Below are 20,775 nucleotides of genomic sequence, written 5' to 3' on the forward strand. Positions count from 1 at the left end.
AATCTGCTCACCCAAAACCTTATTTTTACTGTTGCTCCTGCTGGTGTAAAAATAATCTTTCACATGGATATGGACAAATGTTTTTGACCTAATTATAGATCTGCATTAGGTCTTAAACTTTTCATTTTATTTTGAAACTTGAAAGAGAATGATATAAAATTTCAAACTTTGGAATGAATGATGATGAAATTTTGAACTTCATAGAATGAAAAGTAAGACCTGAAGCAGACCTATAATTAGGTCAAAAACATTTGGCCATATCTATGTGAAAAATTAAACTCCAGCTGATAGGAAAGTAAGGTTTTTGGCAAGTAGATGAAATCTATATAAAACTTACATTAGTATTAACAAATTTTTCAGTACTGCCACTTATTTAATAATCAAATAATTCATAATGTACTCTGATGACTCTGATAGTGCTCTTTCGTATGATTGAATGATTGGATTATGATCTGTTGAATTTAAAAGTTAACAAAAAATGATGGCAGCAGTGGTTTCAGCAGAGAGAGAATGGAAGAAGAGCATGAGTGTAGAATATGTGATTCTTTGCAACTGTCCCTGCTATGTATTTCTGGATAGCTTTTTTGAATAAAAAGTTTTTCCATAAAGACTGTTTTTAAGGACTTGAAGATGTGGTAATCTGTAGGTGTCAATTAAAACTATAAGGGTGATGTGGGAGATCTTTCCAAATAAGCTCTCTCAATTTTTGTAGGGTGGCTATTACAAAATAGAGATGATAATTGTCAGGCAACGAAATAACACTTTCCTGTTTGCTAAATATAAATGTTTATCGAAAGGTTTTCCAATTGCTGGAAGGAGCAATTTCAGCATTTACTAAGCCAAAAGGTTGCCCAGAGTATGGCTTAAGTTTGAATTTTTAATCATTAAGTCTTTTGAACAGTGCTGATACTTTTTGACATTTAAGGCTTTATAGTATGCATATTACATAATGTTGTTTGTTGCCATAACTACAGTGTTATCTTTTCTAAATTCATAAAACATTACATGCTGTATATGTTTTTCAAAGCTCATTTTGACACTAATAACTTAACTTTTTTAAAAATAATCAAAAACTTTTGAATATTGTTATTAAAATCATTATGTAGCATTTGAACTGACTGCTGTATTATACAAGTAATGCTATAGCATGAAAACAATGCTCACGAAAAATGATTATTTATCCCCCAATCCAATATTTGTATTTCTTTAACTTATTACTTAACAAAATTTAGTAAAACTGATTATTTGAAGTTTAAAGATTTATTAGGTTTTCTATAAAGAAATCTTAAAATTCAATTTCAAACTTATTGAGTATCTTAGAATTGAAGAAATGCAGTATTATTTATTTTATGATTAAGAGAGAGATCTATGATATTGAGAAAATTCAAGAAATGAATATTTAAATTTTTAGAATAATGGCAGTTCCAGCAACAGTTGTATATTTTACTGTATATGATCAACTTCAAGAAAGAATTTCAAAAAATATTAATGCAACTCAAAAACCTTTATGGATTCCAATGTTTTCAGGTGCTGCAGCACGAGGTAAGAAAATAATAGTCATTAGATAAAAATAATCGTCATTATTTAAAATTTTGCTTTAAGTAATTAATTATGTTCCTTAATTAAAAAAATATTTTTCCAATATTCAAATTTAAAAAAATATTTAAAAAATAAAGTTTATTCACATTGGAATCAGGGCTATTTGGTCATTTTGTTTCTTTGCTAATCTACAGAATAAATTTTAACTATTCTAAATCATCAGGTTAGCCTAGCCAGCATTCTATCCAAGAAATTACACTCATGCAATGCATTATGAGTGTATTCTACAGGTTAAAGTGCATTTATTTAACTTTGAGGTTAAAAACTCATGCAACTTGACCCTAAATTAAATTAATCTGATGTTGGTCACCAGATTAAAATTTATAGTTGCCAATAGCAACTGGGCAACCAAAGATTTTGTACCCTGATAAGGCAAATATCTATATAATAAAAGATCAATATGAGTCATTTAAAATTGGGAAAATACTTTTACAAAATATTAAATTTTATAATACTGTATAGGAATTGTAAATTTTAAAAATCAATTTCATTTAAAAGCTATAGTTGTAATGTTAATTCTTCTAGTTAAGTAAATTATAAATGCAACTAACCTGATAATTGCTTCAAATATCAAGTGAACAGTTGAATTCCTTTATTGGGCTATTAAGGCTAAATAATTACAATGGAACTTTGTTTATCCAGATCCTGTTAATCTGTATTTCTGATTTATCTTTGATTGTTGTGGCATTGTGCATCATGAATTCCTTCCAACTGGCCAAACTGTCGACAAAGAACATTATTTGAGCATTTTGCATTATTTGTGTGATGAAAATTGTAGAAAATGACCCAATTTGTGGTAAGGAAACTTGTGGATTTTGCACCACAACAGTGCTCCTGTTTGTGAATTTTTTGCCAAAAATTCAACAAATATTGTTCTGCAAGCATTGTGTTCACTTAAGGAAAAGGCACTGTGACTTTTTCCTATTTCCTTGGCTAAAATTTCTACTTTGTGGTCACCATTTTTGAGTCAATTGATTCCATAATACAAATCTTCTGCAAGTGTAGACAGTTGTTTACAAAAATGACTTTAAAACATATTTCAAGAATTGGAAAAAACATAGGCATAAGTATATTGCAGTGGGAAGGGATTACTTTGAAAAAGCCGAAATAAATTTTGATAAATAAATTAAAATCTTATGTTTTATTGAACCATACCCTTGTGATTACAAGGGTAAAAGAAAAGATTACATTTGTGCAAATTTTCATTAGCTTGGTAAGTTCGTTAATGAGATATCAAGTTATCAGGATTCCATGGTATTATTTTGAAGTTGTCAATTTATTAAACATTTTTAATTTTTCAATGTATGATTATAAAGTTTCATAAGAATCTGTATAATTCTTCCTAGCCTGAAGAGGGATTGGCAATCTGAAATGCATTGCTTATAATAAAAGGCAGTTTTAATTGGTGTTGGTTTGTGTTTCACTCAGAATAGATGAGACTCATCACATATTAGTATTTAATATCCAGCTTTAGTCTCAAATTGTTTTGAAAGAAAATAACTTAAAATAAACATTCTAGATTATTACATTTATTCATTAATATGTAATTTTTTTTTAGTGTTTGCAGCATCATTTGTCAGTCCTATTGAACTAGTCAGAACTAAAATGCAATCTAAGAGATTAAGCTATATTGGTAAGTTTTAAAATAATTATTTAAATCCTTCATTTATTATAATGATTGCAATAAATTAAGCTTATTTGTTTGGAAGTTCTATAAATTTATAAAGTGAATTAACAAATCAGTTTGAATTTTCTGTTAATATCTAAAAGTACTTTAATATAGAAATTAACCTTAAAAATCAATAATATTCATTTTAAATAAGAATTCAGTTATTAAATAAATTTATAATTTATAAATTTTTAATTTATAAAGTAGTACCTAATAATAATTTGATATATTGGATTTTTTCACTGAATTTCCATCTGTAAAATGCACAGAACTAACTCAGTTTTTTTAATAAAATTATAAAGATTTAAATGCTGATGGTATTAAGTGATTATACAATAAATATTATATTGATAAATAAAAACTTTCATTCTTTCTTTATAAGGAAAGAGACTATTTGTGCTGCAATTTTGAATAAAAAATTTTTGCAAAAAGTAAATAAACTGTAAGGTATCAAACAAGCACAATCCATGTGGCTTATGTCGTTCTCCCTTATAAATTTTACATTCTTTCATTTCTTTTAACTTTTTGTGTGTGTTCTTACAGCCAACAACAGTACATCACATAACCAAAAACACAACTGATCTCTAAAATTGATCTCTTATAATGGTGGAAAATGGGGTGCTGTCATGGTATAGGTTTCATAAACAAGACTGTAGTTTCCTGACAATAACTGATTTATTTATACATTTATACACTTTAATATTAAAGTTGTCAGACAGTAATAATGCCAACAGTTTTTGGCAACACTTGCAGATTAATGTGTGTCTGCATGTTGAATGATAAGTTTTTAGAATTTTATTTTATTTTTAATAAAATAAAAGAATTTGCATTTTATTAAAATAAAAAGTATTGATAAGTACTGATTACACATTTGTTATATTATTAAATTTTTATTTTTTTATTATAAACTTTCTTTATATTAGAAATTGGTCAAGCAATTAGAAGTCTTGTTCAGTATCAAGGTTTATCATCATTGTGGCGTGGCTTAGCACCAACACTTATGCGTGATGTTCCGTTTTCTTGTAAGAAGTTTGAAACTTTACCATTGGTTTTTAATAGATTTTATTACGTACTTTGACTTTTTAATACGTATTATAGATAATCTTTATAATGTTTATTTGTCTTTATAATATATATTTATGAAATATTTTCTAGCATTTTTCTACAGTTATACACTTTTTTTCAGAAGTTTTTCTGCAATTAATAATAATTTTCATTATTTCAGAATGTTTCTACAAGTATATTTAATTTCTTATGCTTATAAATCAATCAAAATTTTTATTACTATTTTATTTTAGATATGAATATTCTTAGGGGAATTGATGTACTATTGGTCATTGTTATATTTTATAGATGAAATATTTTGTTTCATCTAAATGTTTTGATGTGTGAAAATATAAAACCAAGTAATAATTACATCAATAATCAAAGAATGATTTTTAGTTGAAAGTTGATGTTATAAATGGTTATATCTATTTTCAATAATTATAAAGCTTAATATATTTATGCTATGCAAATTTATTTTTTATGACACTTTCCTTATAAGTAAATTTTATTGTATATTTTCATTGACATAATGTTGGCACAAAATTAAACATATTAGTTTATTCTATTATTAGTACTGACTATTTTTTATTGAAAAAATTATGAAATAAAAGTTGGAAAATAGAATATTTATCCATTGATGAGAAGAAACAAATCTAACTTCAAAGAGGACAGATTGTTGGAGCTGACTTTGCAACTGTAAGGATACTATTCTTGTAAGTAAACATTCTTTAATTTTATTTGACATTGATGAGATGCAGAAGTCTGGCTTTGCAATTGTTTTGTACAAGAACCTATTACTTATCTAAGGATAAAGTTAAACATGATGCATTTGCATGCAAGTATTTTAAACATTAATTTCATCCTGTTTATTCATATTAAATAAAAATAATGTTTACAATCTTGTCATTTATTTAATATAGTTGACCATTCTCATACAGTTCTAAACAAAAAAAAAAATATTTAACATTTAAAAGTAGTTAAGTTTGTGCGTGCATGTGTGTATGTGGTGTGTGTGTGTTCATTTGTATATGAATGTGTATATTTATGTAAAACATATGAAATATATTTTTAATTATCTAAATCTAAATATTAAATAATTTTCAAAAAATTTATGTAAAAAATATATATTAGAAGATACATCAGATTATAGTGTAAATTAAAAACATAATAATTCCATGATTAAAATTTTTATACATATATATTATATTAAATTCTTCATAAACTTAAACATCAAAAATTGGTCTTCATTTTGATAAGTATATCCACAATATAACAAATAAATAGAATTTGATTTTACAATTTATCATCAGATGCAAAATCAAAATTATCGATGCAATGTTATCAAAAAGTAAGTTTGATTTCCAGTAAAAAATATTCTTGATTTATAGTTAAAATTTTAATCATTTTTACTTTTAATTTGCTCCTGATGTTTATGATTTTAATCTCAAGATTAAAATCATAAGCAAAAACATTCTGGAGAAGAAAAATGTATTTTATTATTAACAAGTTAGTTTTTACATTCTAAATATATATAATCATCATAAATTTGTTTCTTTGCATCTGTTTTGCATGAATTGCAACTGAGAACTTGTAGGAAAAATGATATATGAAATAAGTTTTGGTTTTTAATAATCAAATTCTATTTCTGTAAGTTTTGTGATTTACTTTATTGTTATAAAAATATTTAATTTGTGATGTGAATTTGCTTTGTCATATATATGTTAAACAAGTTAGACTTATATCAAACTACAATAATTCAATTTTCCTTGACATCTTTGACATGTATACATTTTTCCAATGCATTATCTGATTTCTTTTACCTGGTTTTTGGTTCAGAACTTTAAAATCATTTTAGTTAAATATTTCATTAAGAATTTCTTTGTGCTTAAATCTTTTTCTGAAGGACTCACTTTCTATTTGTTTATCTTATGAATTAAAAAACATTTTTGTAGATTGTAAGTTACAGTAAATTCTTAATTTATATACACATTGCAAATATTTTGTGTGTTAAATATTTTCTATTTTAGAAATAAAGTAATTTATTAAATAGCTGCAAATTTATATTAAATGTTAAATTATAGATTATAATAATCTAGTCATCATAGTTCTATGTGAAATGATGATGTGTGTTCAGAATATGATATTAAATATGAGAGTATAAATGCACTTTATATGTATGTATTAGGCACATTTACACAATATATGTGTGTAAGTGTGCCAGTATTTTTATTTGTATGCTTGTGTGTGTGAATGTCTATATTAAATTTTTTTTAACATAAGATTATTACATGAAAATTCTGATTAAATGTTAAAACATATATTTAAATTTTTGATAATTTAATAAAAACTTTTATTGGATTATTTTGTAAACGTATAGTTATGTTTTCAAATTCAATTGTCTACCTTCAAATGTTAACAATAGCAAAATATATGTATATTTTAATATTAAAATTAAGATTTGAAAGTACTGAGGAAGATTTTTTTTATACTGAAAAGTCTCTAAAGCTGAAGTACTAAGATACATAAATACAGTAGAGCATCGATTATCCAAATACCAATGAACCAAAACATTGGTTAACTGAAAGCGTTCCAGTTGACAAATTCAAATTTCTGATGGTGCTGGGGTGCTGAAATATTTGGCTATGTCTTGGGCTACTCTAACATTATTTTTGTTGATGTGCATATTTTAGCTGGCAGCACTGGCGCAATCATGAAAGGGCAACGAGATAAAATAACTCATTATTGTTCTATGGGTACGTTTGTAAAGTCAAACAAATTAAACACGTTAGTAACGAATTGGTCAAAAAGTAGTAGTCTCGCTCAGTGTGCTTGCTCTGTGGTGGATGACATTTCGAACGAAACTCTAACAAAGTTCACAAAGGAAAGAGTTAGTTTACTTTGTGAAGAAAATGGTGCCCCGACGATATTGACATTTCTAAATCTACTCGAGTGTTTAAATTGTGAATTAAAAGGTGAAATGATAGAAATAACTGACCACCCAAAGCAATCTAAGAAAAATATTTCAGATAAGGCTGCACTAGCAACATTCATATCTTCAATTTTAAAAACAGCTATTTAGTTATAAATGAATCAGTCAAAAAGTCTAACAAAATAAGAATAATGAGACATTATTCTCATTTAACTCATTTGACCTTATGAATGTACCCTATCTCCTTGATCAGAATGTTTTTGTTACTAGATTAACTTTAGAAATATAATTTTTTTTGTTTTTATATTTTTCAATATATTTATTTTGTTTGTGTGAAATAAAAAATTTTTAACGATACAATAGCCATGATTATTTTTTTTTTTTAAATTTTTATTAGGCTTAACATTGATGAAAATTCAATGCGAAGCGACACGCAATGGAGAAAAATTTCAACGTGGGATAGGTTAATATATTTTTTTATGCATGATCGGTTATCTGAAAAATTAGTTATCCGAACAACCCCAGTCCCGAATTGTTTCGGATAATCGATGCTCTACTGTACTACAAAGTGAATATTACAAAATATAAATGTCTTTATATTTAAAGGAGACTTTTTTCTGTTTATTGTAGATTAAAAGTATCTTCAGCCATTCTTTTTGTGGAATGGAAATTGACACATTGAATGCATTTTAAGATATTTAAATTTCTAAAGCTTTTTACTGATCTAAAGGTGTTTTGGATGATCTTTAGCTTCTGTGAAGATTAACAGAAGAAACTAATTGTTCTTTAGATAAAACTTTGAAAGTTCATCTTTCATTGAAAAACACACAATAGTTGTATGAACACATTATCTTTCTTAATGGATTGTCTTAATACATCTACAAATTTTTCACTGTTTCAAAACTCAAGAGATGCCATTCTTTTAGTAATACTTGATACTTTTTCATAAAATTATAACTTTTTTTTTAGTTCCTTTTTTTCTCTCTTATTCTTTTTAATATTATTTTAGTGTGACTTCTAAAGACTGGTATTTTTTCTCTTTAACTATATTAAATTGTAGATAGCTTGATTGATAGTATTTTTTATCACAATGGCTCTGCTACTAAAGCTATTTTAGAAAGTCATATTTTCTGATCCTGTTTGAAATACTTAAAATTCATTTAGATTAATTATTTGAAGACAAAGTCCTTCCCAAAATAAGGAACCACCATTTATTGTGTTCTGGACATTACATTTTTGGCGACTGACCTTTCCTTTGAGGCTACTGGCCGCCAAACATTCCTTTAAAAAACACAAATATAAATATGTTTCATTTAGATTTCACTTCGCTATTATTCTAATTGGTTTTTTCTAAAATATAATGAATATGTGCTGTGTTAGATACCTTTCGTAATGTTTATTATTATAAATATTTAATCACTAACGATGCCTTAATTTCTTATGATTCTGCAATCTTCTAACCTACATTTTAATTGTGCCAAAACTTGAAGTTACAATACATAAGAATCTATACCAATAATTAATTTCATATAAAAAAAATCCCCTTTTATGAAGAAGCTGACTTTTATGTGATATAGGTCACTGAAGACTCTCTTCTCCAGACACGAGCAGATTTTTATAAATATATGAAAACGATTAAAGAAAAAAACTGATATTAGGAATATATGAATGTCTTTTAATTATTATTATAGAATAAAACTTCCATAGATTGAATATTTATATTAAATATTCAATATTCTTTTTAAATCAAAACTTTTTGGGTTTTTTTTTGTTTGTTCTGATTTTGTTATATAGTAATGTTAAGTTAAGAGGGTGATGTTTTTTGAAAATGTTTCAACATAAAAGTTGGCTTTTATTTCATGGATGCAAAAAATATATAAATAATATTTTTGCAAAATTACTTGTACAGTAGAGTCCTGGAAACTTGGCTCTTAATAACTCAGTGTTCAGTAAAACTTGTCATGTCATTCAAAAAGAAAAAATTTGTGTAACCTAAATTATAGAGGTAATTTTTACCTCTATATTTTAACACTAGGTTAAATAAGTTATCATTCTTCACTGGTGACACTTTGATAATAGCACCAATTCCACATATTAACAAAGAATACAATCTTTTTTTCAAATGTAGCACTTTAAAATGCCACAATGTGAATCTCACTAATTTGAAAGTTTGAAAGTACCCACCAAATAGCTATAATTTTTTAAAATTAAAATTTAACTACAAATAGAAATAGTTACTATTGGTATGTAGTTAATACATATATGAATTTGCACATATAATATCTTTACAAAAATTCCTCTATTTAGACTAGCATTGTTGCTATTCCATAAAACTTGTCATTTTTGGTAACTCTTCACATTCTCAGTCTTTATTAAGTTGAGTTTGCAGGACTCTGCTGTATTACTGCTGTTTTAACATTTTTAAGGATGGGAATTTGAATTTGAAAACAATAATTATCATATTTATATTTTATTTATGTATATATAAGAAAAAACTATTAAGTAAAAAATGTCATATGTGGAAGATTAACAGCTTTCGAGAGAATAATAATGATATAATAATGTATTCTAATGATGTAATAAAACTTCTTACTTTTTTCTTTAGGCTTATTTTAATGATTAAAAACTAGTTAACTGAGAAGTCAAGGATACATTTTAAGTAACTAAAACAAATCTTCTCTTAGAGCATACAATGCAATATATTTTAAAATAAACATCAAAATTAGCTTAGAATAAGTATCTATCTAAATTTAATACAGAAAAGTATTAAAAGGTATAGTTCCTCATGTTGAATTTTTTATATAACTTAAATCAATTAATTTGAATGATCAAGTAATTTGAAATGATTATGTTAATATATTAAATACATGAACAAAATTATTTTAAATACATAATAATTCAATTGTTTGTTTAGTTATAAATAGGTTTGGTTTATTGTTTATGGAGTTGAACAGGTGAGCAATCTGCCAAGGAGGTTGCCTTCTGAGAGTACTAAATAGGGACCAGTTTCTAAAGGAAACTGGTCCCTATTTAGGTGTTACAAACTTGAAGAAAACCTGAAAAACTTTGTGGCTAGCCCATTGGTGAGGGTTCAGTGATTTTATCCACTTGGCCCCGAGCCAGTTATAAATAAGTTTTATAGTTAAAATGAAGATGAGAAACCATCCTTGAGAACTTTTCTGTATTAAAGTTTGTGGAACTTAGAGTTTGTTATTTATTTTCATTTTTTTATAATAAAATCATATCATGCATAATATATTTTATTGTTTGAAGAGTTCTCTGATATTTTCTTACTAGCAAAAATTTTCATCAGTGTATTGCTATTGTAAAATAAATACAGAATTCTTAATTTTCATCAACTATAACTTTTTTTATTGTGTGTGACAAGTTAAATTTTTCTGAAAAACTTATTTATGTGAGTGGATTAATTATATACATTTTATATTCTTTTAATGTTTTCTCTTCAATTTTCTCATATTCAAAAGCATCATTTATTATTATTTAAAATTTGAAAATAATAATAAACATTGCAGATAATTCATTTTCTTAAACAGTTTTATAATGTTTAATCTCCTAGATAAAATTGTATTTCATTTTGTGTATTGTATGTAAATATAATGCACTGTACATGCATAGAATTTTTAAAATAAATACACAAAGAAAAAACCAGAATGTCTTTTATTTATATTTCTCATTTGGCATGCACTTCATGCTAATGAAATTATTGGATCTTGTATCGGTTCAAAATTATATCACATCAGCATATTTTTCTTTTAATTTATGTATCTGTCATCCTTTAAATTCATGATGTTAATATCTTGTTTTTTAAGCCTTTTATTACTTTATGCAAAATTATGATTATATTTTGATTTTCATATACAGTAGAGCATCGATTATCCGACCCCCGATTAACCGACTTATCGGTTAACCGACCGTGTTCTAGTTGGCAAATTTAAATGTCTGCTAGTGATGTGGCGCTACAATATTTGGTTATGTCTTGGCTACTTTAATATTATTTTTGTTAAATTTTTGCATGTTTTAGCTGGCAGCACTGGCTTGACCATGAAAGGTAGGCTAGTACTTAAACCAGGCCTAATACACTATACTAATAATGTATTTTTTCATACTTTTCGGTTATCCGACTTTTCAGTTATCCAACCAACCCCAGTCCCCAATTGAGTCGGATAATCGATGCTCTACTGTACTTGAAATCATATATTTTTTTATTTACTTAATGTAGAGTAATATTTTTCAGTTGTAGACAAGTGTTCTTACTTTAATCTTATAGTATATTTGAGATGGGTTGATGATAATAAAAATAAGCACAGAGCCCAAATGGTTAAGAGTTGAAATTTGGTACAGTTAGGGTATGTCATAAGAATGTACACTAAGAAGGGATTTTTCGAAAAATCTCCTTGTGGGGAGAGGGGGGTTAAGGATTATCCTGAAGAACTTTGCTACTGCTGTACCATTTTAGGTACATTGTACGTGGCAGTGACCGCAAGCGGAAAGAATCTTTGTACACATGTCCAACTTGCGAGTGACTTCTGTCCAGAGTGGATGCGTGTTATTTACAAAATGGTGGTGAGACAAGTTCATTGAATGCTTACTACAGAAAATATGACAAGCATTAAAATGGTAAATTTGACAGGTAAATGTTATCACTAACTAGATACACAACAAATATAAAGAATCTTCATAGAATAATAAGTTAAAAAAACTTTTGTAAATGTAATGTTTTAAAAATAAATTAGGATTATTAAATTACATAAAAGATTATTAATTAAAGTACATTACATACAACATATATAAACAATTTATTTGTCATTCTGTTTTTATTCATCTACAAAATCAGCCATTTTCTTCTGTGGAAGCATGACAGTGGAAATGGTGATCAAACTTGCTTGGTAGCTGCTTCCTGCACCAGAAGTGTCATCTGGTGGTTGCTGCATGCTAAACGCGGTTACTCCAGACATGTGCATTTGCGTGAACCAGTTTGTTCACTCCACTTGGAAGCATGTTTACGCTTGTGGTCACTGGACGCTGCCACATAGGACATACCCTTAGATGCGGATTTTTGTGGTTTTTGCGGAAAATCGAACATGTTTTTAGACCTCTCTAAAAATTCTCTAATTAGTCTTGGAAGATGGTGAAACTAATTTTTGCACCTGGTGAAAATGACTAAGACCAGCTATAATCTAATAATCTTAATCTTTGTTATCGTTACTTTTTGTCCAAGCAACGCTTGGCTCATCTGTTCATCTGTATCATTAATACAATATAATTAATACCACACAATACATTCAAACTTTTTTATATAGAAGTAACTAAATCATGAGAAAAAATTCTCTATAGGGAAGTTTTGTTACAGAAATTACACTTTTTGGTAAGTAAAGTATTATTTTAACATGATTTTTTATTTTAGATAATTTAAATTAATATAAATGTAATATACAGTAATGACATAATAATACTTTAATTAAATAATACAGTAATTAAACGTTATTTTAATTTTAGTAAGTTGCACTTATGTGTTAAAATACAACCTAATTAACTACATTTTCATTTTAAAAAAATCATAATTTTTTTGCCCAGAACAATTAAAAAATATTCTCTTTTTGTAATATGCATCACACTTATTAAGAGCATTAAAACTGCTTCACATACATCAACATAAATACAAGTTCTATCACATTTTCCTGTACCTTCACATCATTGGCTAATTTCAAAATTGATTCATGATTTGTTGTTATGGTTGATAAACTACTTACAGAAATTCCAATCCTTGCTGTAATGTCTTTCTTTTTCGACTTTAATCAACTTCCCACAAAACATTCATTTTTATTAGTAATGCTTAAATATTGTATCAACAGCTCCTCAAATTTCAACTGGACAAATTATTAAATAAAATAAAATTGCGTTAATGTCAAAATTTGTCACAGTTCAACAGTTGTCAAAATTACTACCTTTCTAATGTTTTTGACCTTCATTAATTGTAAATCGTTTATCTGTCAATGACTGCATTTTGACCTAATCCTCTCCCCTTTTTTACATCTGGTAGCCACATGGGGGCAGATTACATGATGGTTTTAAAAGCTAACAACCAGTATTTCTGACATTTGGACTGCAGTTTTACAAAGGGTTTACAGATTGGATTTAGATTCAGTTCCAGGTACCAAACTCAATCCAGAGAGAGTAATTAGCTTTAATGATCAATGGTGTTTACAAATGAAAAAAATTCATTATGTAGAAATTTAACTTTGCTATTTGGAAGCAATTTTATGTATATTTTTGGCTGAAAGAACAGTATGATGCAAAAATTCATTATACAGAGAAATTTGCTATATTGAAGTTTGTATTATGGAAGTTTGACTATATTTTGTACTTTAGATTGACTTTTATAATTTATTTTTGATTTTCAATTTATAGGTTTATTTCCATAATTTTAAAATGTATAATTCCTTTCTCATTAAAACTTACTTCTAATAATTTTAATGTTTCAATGTTTTGTATTTTAGGTCATTCAAACAATGAAAGAAAACACACTGTTTCACTCTAGCAATAGATTTTAATAAAGTTTGAATGTTTTAGACCTCAATCAATACATCTTCCTCAGTTAGAATACAAGTAATAAAAACAATTTCATTTATGTTAATTGTGTTTTAACTGAAGATCTATTTATTAATCAAGGTTGAAAACGTTCTTACTTTATTAAAACATATTGCTGGAATTACAAGGTGTGTTTTATTTTTTGGAATTTTATTCAGTATACCTTTTGTACATGTATTAGGCCGCGACTCCACTAGCCGTAAAAGGGCCGTAAAACCCCTCACCGTAAAAGCTTTTAATCACGTGACCATGATATTTTACGCCTGAGCAGGTCGTAAAACCAACGTAAAAGCGAGTTGAGCAGTGTTCAACTCGCTTTTACGTTGGTTTTACGATCTGCTCAGGCATAAAATATCATGGTCACGTGATTAAAAGCTTTTACGGTGAGGGGTTTTACGGCCCTTTTACGGCTAGTGGAGTCGCGGCCTTACATTGCTATTTTAGGTCATAGTCTAAAATTTAGTTACATTAATTCTATTTATTAAATACTTAATCAATTTTAATTATATTTGCATTGTTTTGTTTTAAAATTTTGAGAAATTTTAAAAGATGTACTACTACGATAAAAAAAAATATATATATTGGAATTGGTTCATTTAAATTGACTACAGGACATGCAAGAGGATGCTGTTGTAATTTTTTTGTTGTTTGGTACAACTTACATTGACATCTAGTGGTAATCTGTATATCATCATCTGTTTTAGTTTTTGCAAATACAGTAAACACTTGTTTATTTTCACCATCAATTTTTCAAAATGTTGAGAGTAATTGAGCAAAGAACATGCATTAAATTTTGTTTTTACAGCATAATTTCTGCTACAAAAATGTTTGAAATGTTGCAAAAAGCCTTTTATGACAATAGTCTGTCAAATGCAAAAGTTTGAGTGGTACAAGATATTCAAGGAAACAGAGAACAAGTTGACAACAAACCATTCTGATAGATCATCCACTTCAATTGATGAACAACATATTGCTCAAGTCAGAGATTTAGTTCTCAATGATTGTCATTTAACAATTAGAGACATTACTGAACAAGTTCCAGTATCATTTAGATGTTGTTAAGCAATTTTAAAAGATCATTTGGGCTTGTGGTACATTGCTTCTCGAGTCATCCCAAAAATGTTGAATTTTTTTCGTAAATAACAATGTGTTCAAGTGATTGAGGAAATGCTTTCTAGAAGTTCATAAAACATATCATTACAGATGATAAAACATGGATCGATGCTTTGACACCAAAACAGCTCAACATTCAAGTGAATGGTGCTTGAGAGCTAAAACGAGACCAAAAGGATCACATCAAAGTTAGTCAAAAATCAAGGTTGTGTTGACAGTTTTTTTTTATTGTTATTATGTTGTACATCACAAAATCCTTCCTCATTGGCAAAACTCTCAACAAAGAATATTATTTGAGGGTTTTGTGTCATTTGCTTGAAGCCATTCATAGAAAACAACCTGAATTGAGATGAGAAAGCCAGTGGATTTTGCACCATGATAATGCACTTTCTCACAACTTTCTTGTTATTTTTTGCCAAAAATTCAACAAATATGGTTCTGCAAGCTTCACATTTACTTAATAAGGCACTGTGTGACTTTTTCATATTTTGTCAATTAAAATTTTCACTTTGTAATCACTGTTTTGAGTTGATTGATGCCAAAAAACAAAATTCACTGAGAGTCCTGAAGCGATTCACAGTAAATTTTGCATATACTTTTGGAAGCTTCTTTTAAATATGTTTATTTTTTTCCTTCATATTTATGAAAAAATGTTAAAAAGAGCTTGAAATTCAATATAATTTATAATGTCAGCAATAATTTTGCATTAATTTAAATGGGTTTTGCTTAGTGAAAGATGAATAACTGATTTTACTTATGATAAAAGTAGAAAAGAATAGATATTAATAAAGGAACTCAAGAGATGCATAAATTATAAGAAAAAATTTGATTCAATTCAGCTTTCATTCAACTGATGCATGATTTGAATAATTTTGTTGTAATTTTTATTTTTTTAACTATATTGTTTTGGATATTAGGAAATTGAAGAGAAATCTGAAAGATTCAAAATAAAATTCAGTAATATCCTGCTTAGCATTTATGATAATCCTTGCAAATTTAACTAACCAAAGTAGAGTTCTGTGGGATTATTATGACATTACTTATATGGAGATAAATTATACTGTGTGATTATCATGTTGTATTTGAAAAGTAATATCAATACAGATGAATATATTTTTATTAGTAAATATAAAAAATATTGAATGGTCTTGAATGACAGTGTGTGATGAGTATGTTAGATTGTAGGTTTTCCTTGAGTTTTGGATGTTTCCAAATAGTTGTGTTTTCAGTCAGGATCTGTGAGACAGTATGTGTGTAAATGTGATTACAATGTGATTGTGATAGAACTTGAGCCAACAAAGATGAGTGCTGAATGAATGTTAATGTATTGTATGTACAGTACATGCTTAATGCATTTTGATTGACTAAGTGAATGCATTATAACAGTTCTTGTTGGATTATAAGTGTTTGGATTTGTGAATTTTTGAAAAGTTTTATGAATTTTATTATTAAAACTGTTCAATATTTTAATTTTTCAAACAAAAAAAAAAATCAATAATAACTCCTCATAAAAAAAATCATCAAAACTACAAGAAGTAATGAAACAGTTCTATATAGGTAGCACTAATTATGATCTTATTGTATCTAAAATGTTTTAAAAGATTTATTTCATGTTAATTTTTGTTTGAATTTCCAGAATAATTCAACTTTTATGAATTGTACAAGAATGTTAGAAACAGAATGTTAATGAATTATAGAGTCAATTATAAAAAACATAATTGAATGAAATAATTTTTCACATTATTTTTGTTCAAATTTTAAAAGTTCTCAAAAAATAGAAAATAATTTTCATCAATTCTTTATATATTTTGATTTCTTTTTAATTAAAACAAATCTGTTTGTTACACAAATGATGTAAATTACTTAGTTTTTCACTTCCTATTTTAAATATGGCAATTTTCATGTTTATGTGGTAATTATGTTAAATAATAAAATACTGTGTACATTTATTCCTCATAGTGAATTTGAATCCAGTTCTTTTCATTGTATTATCAATTGTGATATGTTTCTTTCCATCGTAATCCTGCATTATATGACATACTTGGCATGTTATCAAATAAATATAGAAGATTCTGCATGTATTTTTGTTCTAAAAAGATTTATAAATCAATTTCTTATCTATTTTGGCATCCAAAAACATTTTTTGTTTGGAAAATATGTTAATTATAAAGTGTCATCACTAATATAGTATGGGTTATGGTATGATGACAGATATACAGGTAGCAATTGATTTTTGCTGAAGTTTGGTTCCATCAGAAGACGTCAGAAATTGAAACAGTGCAAATCAAGATAAAATTTTAATGCAAAGTAATGAGATATATTCCAAGACTAAAAAAAAAGATTATAAACATGCAAATTCCATCACTTCTCTAACAAATATGCATAAAACTTAGAATATTTATTGTCATAAAATAAATTAGCATTCTTTACATGCATATAATGATAAAAATAATCTGTATTTAGTAGAAAATTTTACACTCATTCTTTGGGATCACTAAAATCTGCTTCCACAGTTCTCTTGATAATAGCTCTGCATTTTCTGTGTTCTTCCTGCAAAATATTGGGGTGGACTTGAGAAGGCATGGATTCCTCTGAAGATTGTGGAGCTGTATGCCACTCAAGGTCATCATATAAGTTATCTAGAACTTCATTTTGGCAGGTTGCCTTGCAGAACTTTGTATAGAATTGCTTCATTTTTGATTCCTGCACTTCTTCTCGGCCTGTTCTAGCTGTAAATCCAGCTCTTCAAGGTTTTTTTTTTTAAAGTGGTGCAGCACGACTGTCAAATAACTCAGTGACATCCTGGACATCATTTTGAGAACAAGGTTGTGTGTTATGTTTGTGATTTCTTCTAATGTACCATATTCTATGCTAGCAAAGTCCAAAATAGCATCTGACCACAATTTTGTCCAAACACCATTCATACAGAATTGGATAATTCTTTCCAGGGAGATATAATGATAATGGCCTTCAAAATTTCAAACTACCAGTACTCTTTTGCCTCTATCATATCTTTAAAGGTTGTCTGCGGATAGTATGCTTTGAACGTTGCTGTCATGTCTTGGTCCATTGATTGAAGAATTGATGTTGTGTTTGGCAGCAAATAAATAATCTTGACATCTAAATGACCATTAGAAATCTCCTGAAGAATTAGATGTGTGGCTGATTTTTATACAAGTCTATAACCAATAAAACTTTCTTAGGCAACTTATTAATATCCAAATCCTCTTTTGGATAAAAGAGTTGGATGTACTATACAGTACCATTCATTAAAATTAGTTTGCATAACAAATACCTTTTTTATTACAATGGCAAAAACTAGAAGTACATTCAATGTCCTTGTTGTCTCCAAATGGTACACCAACTTGGGCTTTAGTTTCATTGACCCTGATGCATTATGCACTATAAGCAGAGTTAAGTGACCTTTTGAGGCTTTAAAACCATGGAGACTTCTTTTTCTGCAAAGGCAATGAAGGAACCATGGCATCCTTTTCCAATACAATCCTGTTTTGTCTAAATTGAAATTCAATCAAGAAGATATTCACCTTCATTTATAATTCTTTGGAATGTAGTCAGATATTAGTTGCTGCAATATTGGACTTGCAGCTTTTCTAAACACTTCAACATTATGAATTTTTGAGTAAAATATAAATCTAAAAATACTACCCTTTATTAGCAATGATCGATTGTTAGTTGCTTCTTCCTTAATTTCATAAAGGAAAGCCTTAACTTTATCCATTATGACCATTTGAGTAACCAGAACCCTCTTGGGTCAAAACATCAATTCATAAAGTCAAAAGTTTCACCATCTTTTTCAAACATGCCATTCTTTTATATGTAATATTACATTCCAAACAATAAGACACAGCTTGATAAGAACTCTTAAATTTTTTTGCATTGTTTATTATTTGTTGTAATTGCCAAAGCTACAAAGTCTAAAGCTTTACAAACATCTGTATGCTGCTCTTTAGCTTCATGCAATGAATCACTCACTTTCATCTTTTCATCAGTTGTAATTGCTTTACATGACTTATTACTCCTTTCAGCTCCAGATTCTAATGTATCTTTGGCTATGATAATTAATTGAATGAAGTGGCAATAAAACAATTTGTATTAACTAGTTTTAGATATTTTACTATATTAAATAATATCTTTAAAACTTCATATCTTAGTTGCAACTAATCTACTAATTTATATAATTCACATGCCTCTTTCCCAGACTGCAAGAGGCTTTATAGGTGTAATTTTGAAACAGAAGAAATCAATCTGGCTTAAATCAAGGGCTACCTGTATATGAAAAAATAAAAAAATTATTGATTATGTAATTAAATGAATGTAAACATTGTTAAATTATATTTATCAACATGATAAAATTTACTATTTTCTAATATATTATTATATGTTAATACAGTATTTTCTGTTCAATTTAGCAGTATAAAAAATTTTTAATTATTTATTGTTTGTTAGATAAGAATGTATGTAAAAAGTTAGACTATATGTTTGGAATGTTTATAAAAGATATTTAATTTAACTTTAATTAGAAACTGTTACTCTAATTCCAAATTGAAATGATCACATTGTTGCATCAATGTTTGATTTCTTGATAAACTTAGAAAGTTCGCAAAAGATTGGTTATTAAATGGTTTGCTAGCATTTCTAAACTTTTCTATAAATTTTATCTTACAAATATGATGATAAATACTATTTTTATCATCAATAATGTGACATATTCAATCTGTGTATGCGTGGTTTATCACAGTGTAAGTGTGAATTTTTGATTGAAAATCTGCATTTTATAGTAAATTGTTGGACTTAAAACGTATGCATTGATCTATGTATAAAAATATGTTGAACTTACATTTAATTTATTTTTTTATTGTTTGATGTAAATTATTTGTCAAGACATCAGTTATATCCATGTGCCATTTATTACAAGGAATTACGGCATATTACTCGATAAATGAAATTTATGTATGCAAAATATATATGTCATGAAAAACAACTGATAATTTTGTGTGTTAGATTCTTTATTAATGCATAAATATAAAATAAACTCAATGTAAAAATTATAACACAGAAACTGAACAAACAAAATTATCAAAATCACATGATAGGATTTGACATGTATTTATGTATTCATTTATTAATAATTAGTCGTAATATAATATTGAGATGTATGATATTGAGATGATTATTATTATTATTGTGATGGTCATGTGATAAAAATTATGTATGAAATGCAATAAATAAAATTATAATATAAAATACTGGTAAAGTGAGGAAAAACTTAAGAAATGAATAAACATTCACTATTCTTTGTGAAAAATGTCTTACATTAAAATTGAATGGATTCTGTAAATGAAATGAAAGTAATACTTGTGAAAAATTGAAAAATGACCATAAAAATACTTTAAGTTACTGTCTTGCAATTAACAAAATTGTGCTTTTTAAATATATGTACATTTTACATACATATATGCATCTATGTATGTAAAATGATTATAATCTATAGTTGAATATCAATGAAATGTTTGAGAAACTGCAAGATCCATTTGCAGTTAAAATGCCTACATACAAGAACACCTGCTGAATGAAAAGAATGCATAGAAATGATAAGTTACATGAAAGACTTGATAAATAAGCAGGATTTCTAAAGGAAAATATTTTGCATGTTTTGAACAATTAAACACATTGAATGTACAAAATTATGGATTTTTGTTAACAGATATTTATTTGTGTAAAGAATGTTTTACAATAATACAAAACACAAATTTAAAGTCAGATAAAACTAATGAGTAATATTAAACTT

General features: G+C 27.1%; 2 protein-coding genes across 2 annotated transcripts in view; one reads left to right on the top strand and one right to left on the bottom strand.

Annotated features, from left to right (window-relative positions):
- Positions 1–20,775, bottom strand: part of LOC136968173 (uncharacterized) — a 206,447-nt gene that overhangs the window by 62,359 nt on the left and 123,313 nt on the right. The gene's annotated exons all lie outside the window — the stretch shown is intronic.
- The window catches only part of LOC136968162 (mitochondrial glutathione transporter SLC25A40-like), a 54,199-nt gene that overhangs the window by 10,042 nt on the left and 23,382 nt on the right, over positions 1–20,775 (top strand). Inside the window, exons 4-6 of the mRNA XM_067262125.1 lie at positions 1,412–1,542; positions 3,158–3,232; positions 4,192–4,290. Of these exons, the coding sequence (XP_067118226.1) occupies positions 1,412–1,542; positions 3,158–3,232; positions 4,192–4,290 (305 nt within the window). The remainder of the gene's footprint in view (positions 1–1,411; positions 1,543–3,157; positions 3,233–4,191; positions 4,291–20,775) is intronic.

The sequence above is a fragment of the Centruroides vittatus genome, unplaced genomic scaffold (genome assembly GCF_030686945.1).
Source record: "Centruroides vittatus isolate TY-2023 unplaced genomic scaffold, ASM3068694v2 contig_1408, whole genome shotgun sequence".
NCBI classification, from domain to species: domain Eukaryota; kingdom Metazoa; phylum Arthropoda; class Arachnida; order Scorpiones; family Buthidae; genus Centruroides; species Centruroides vittatus.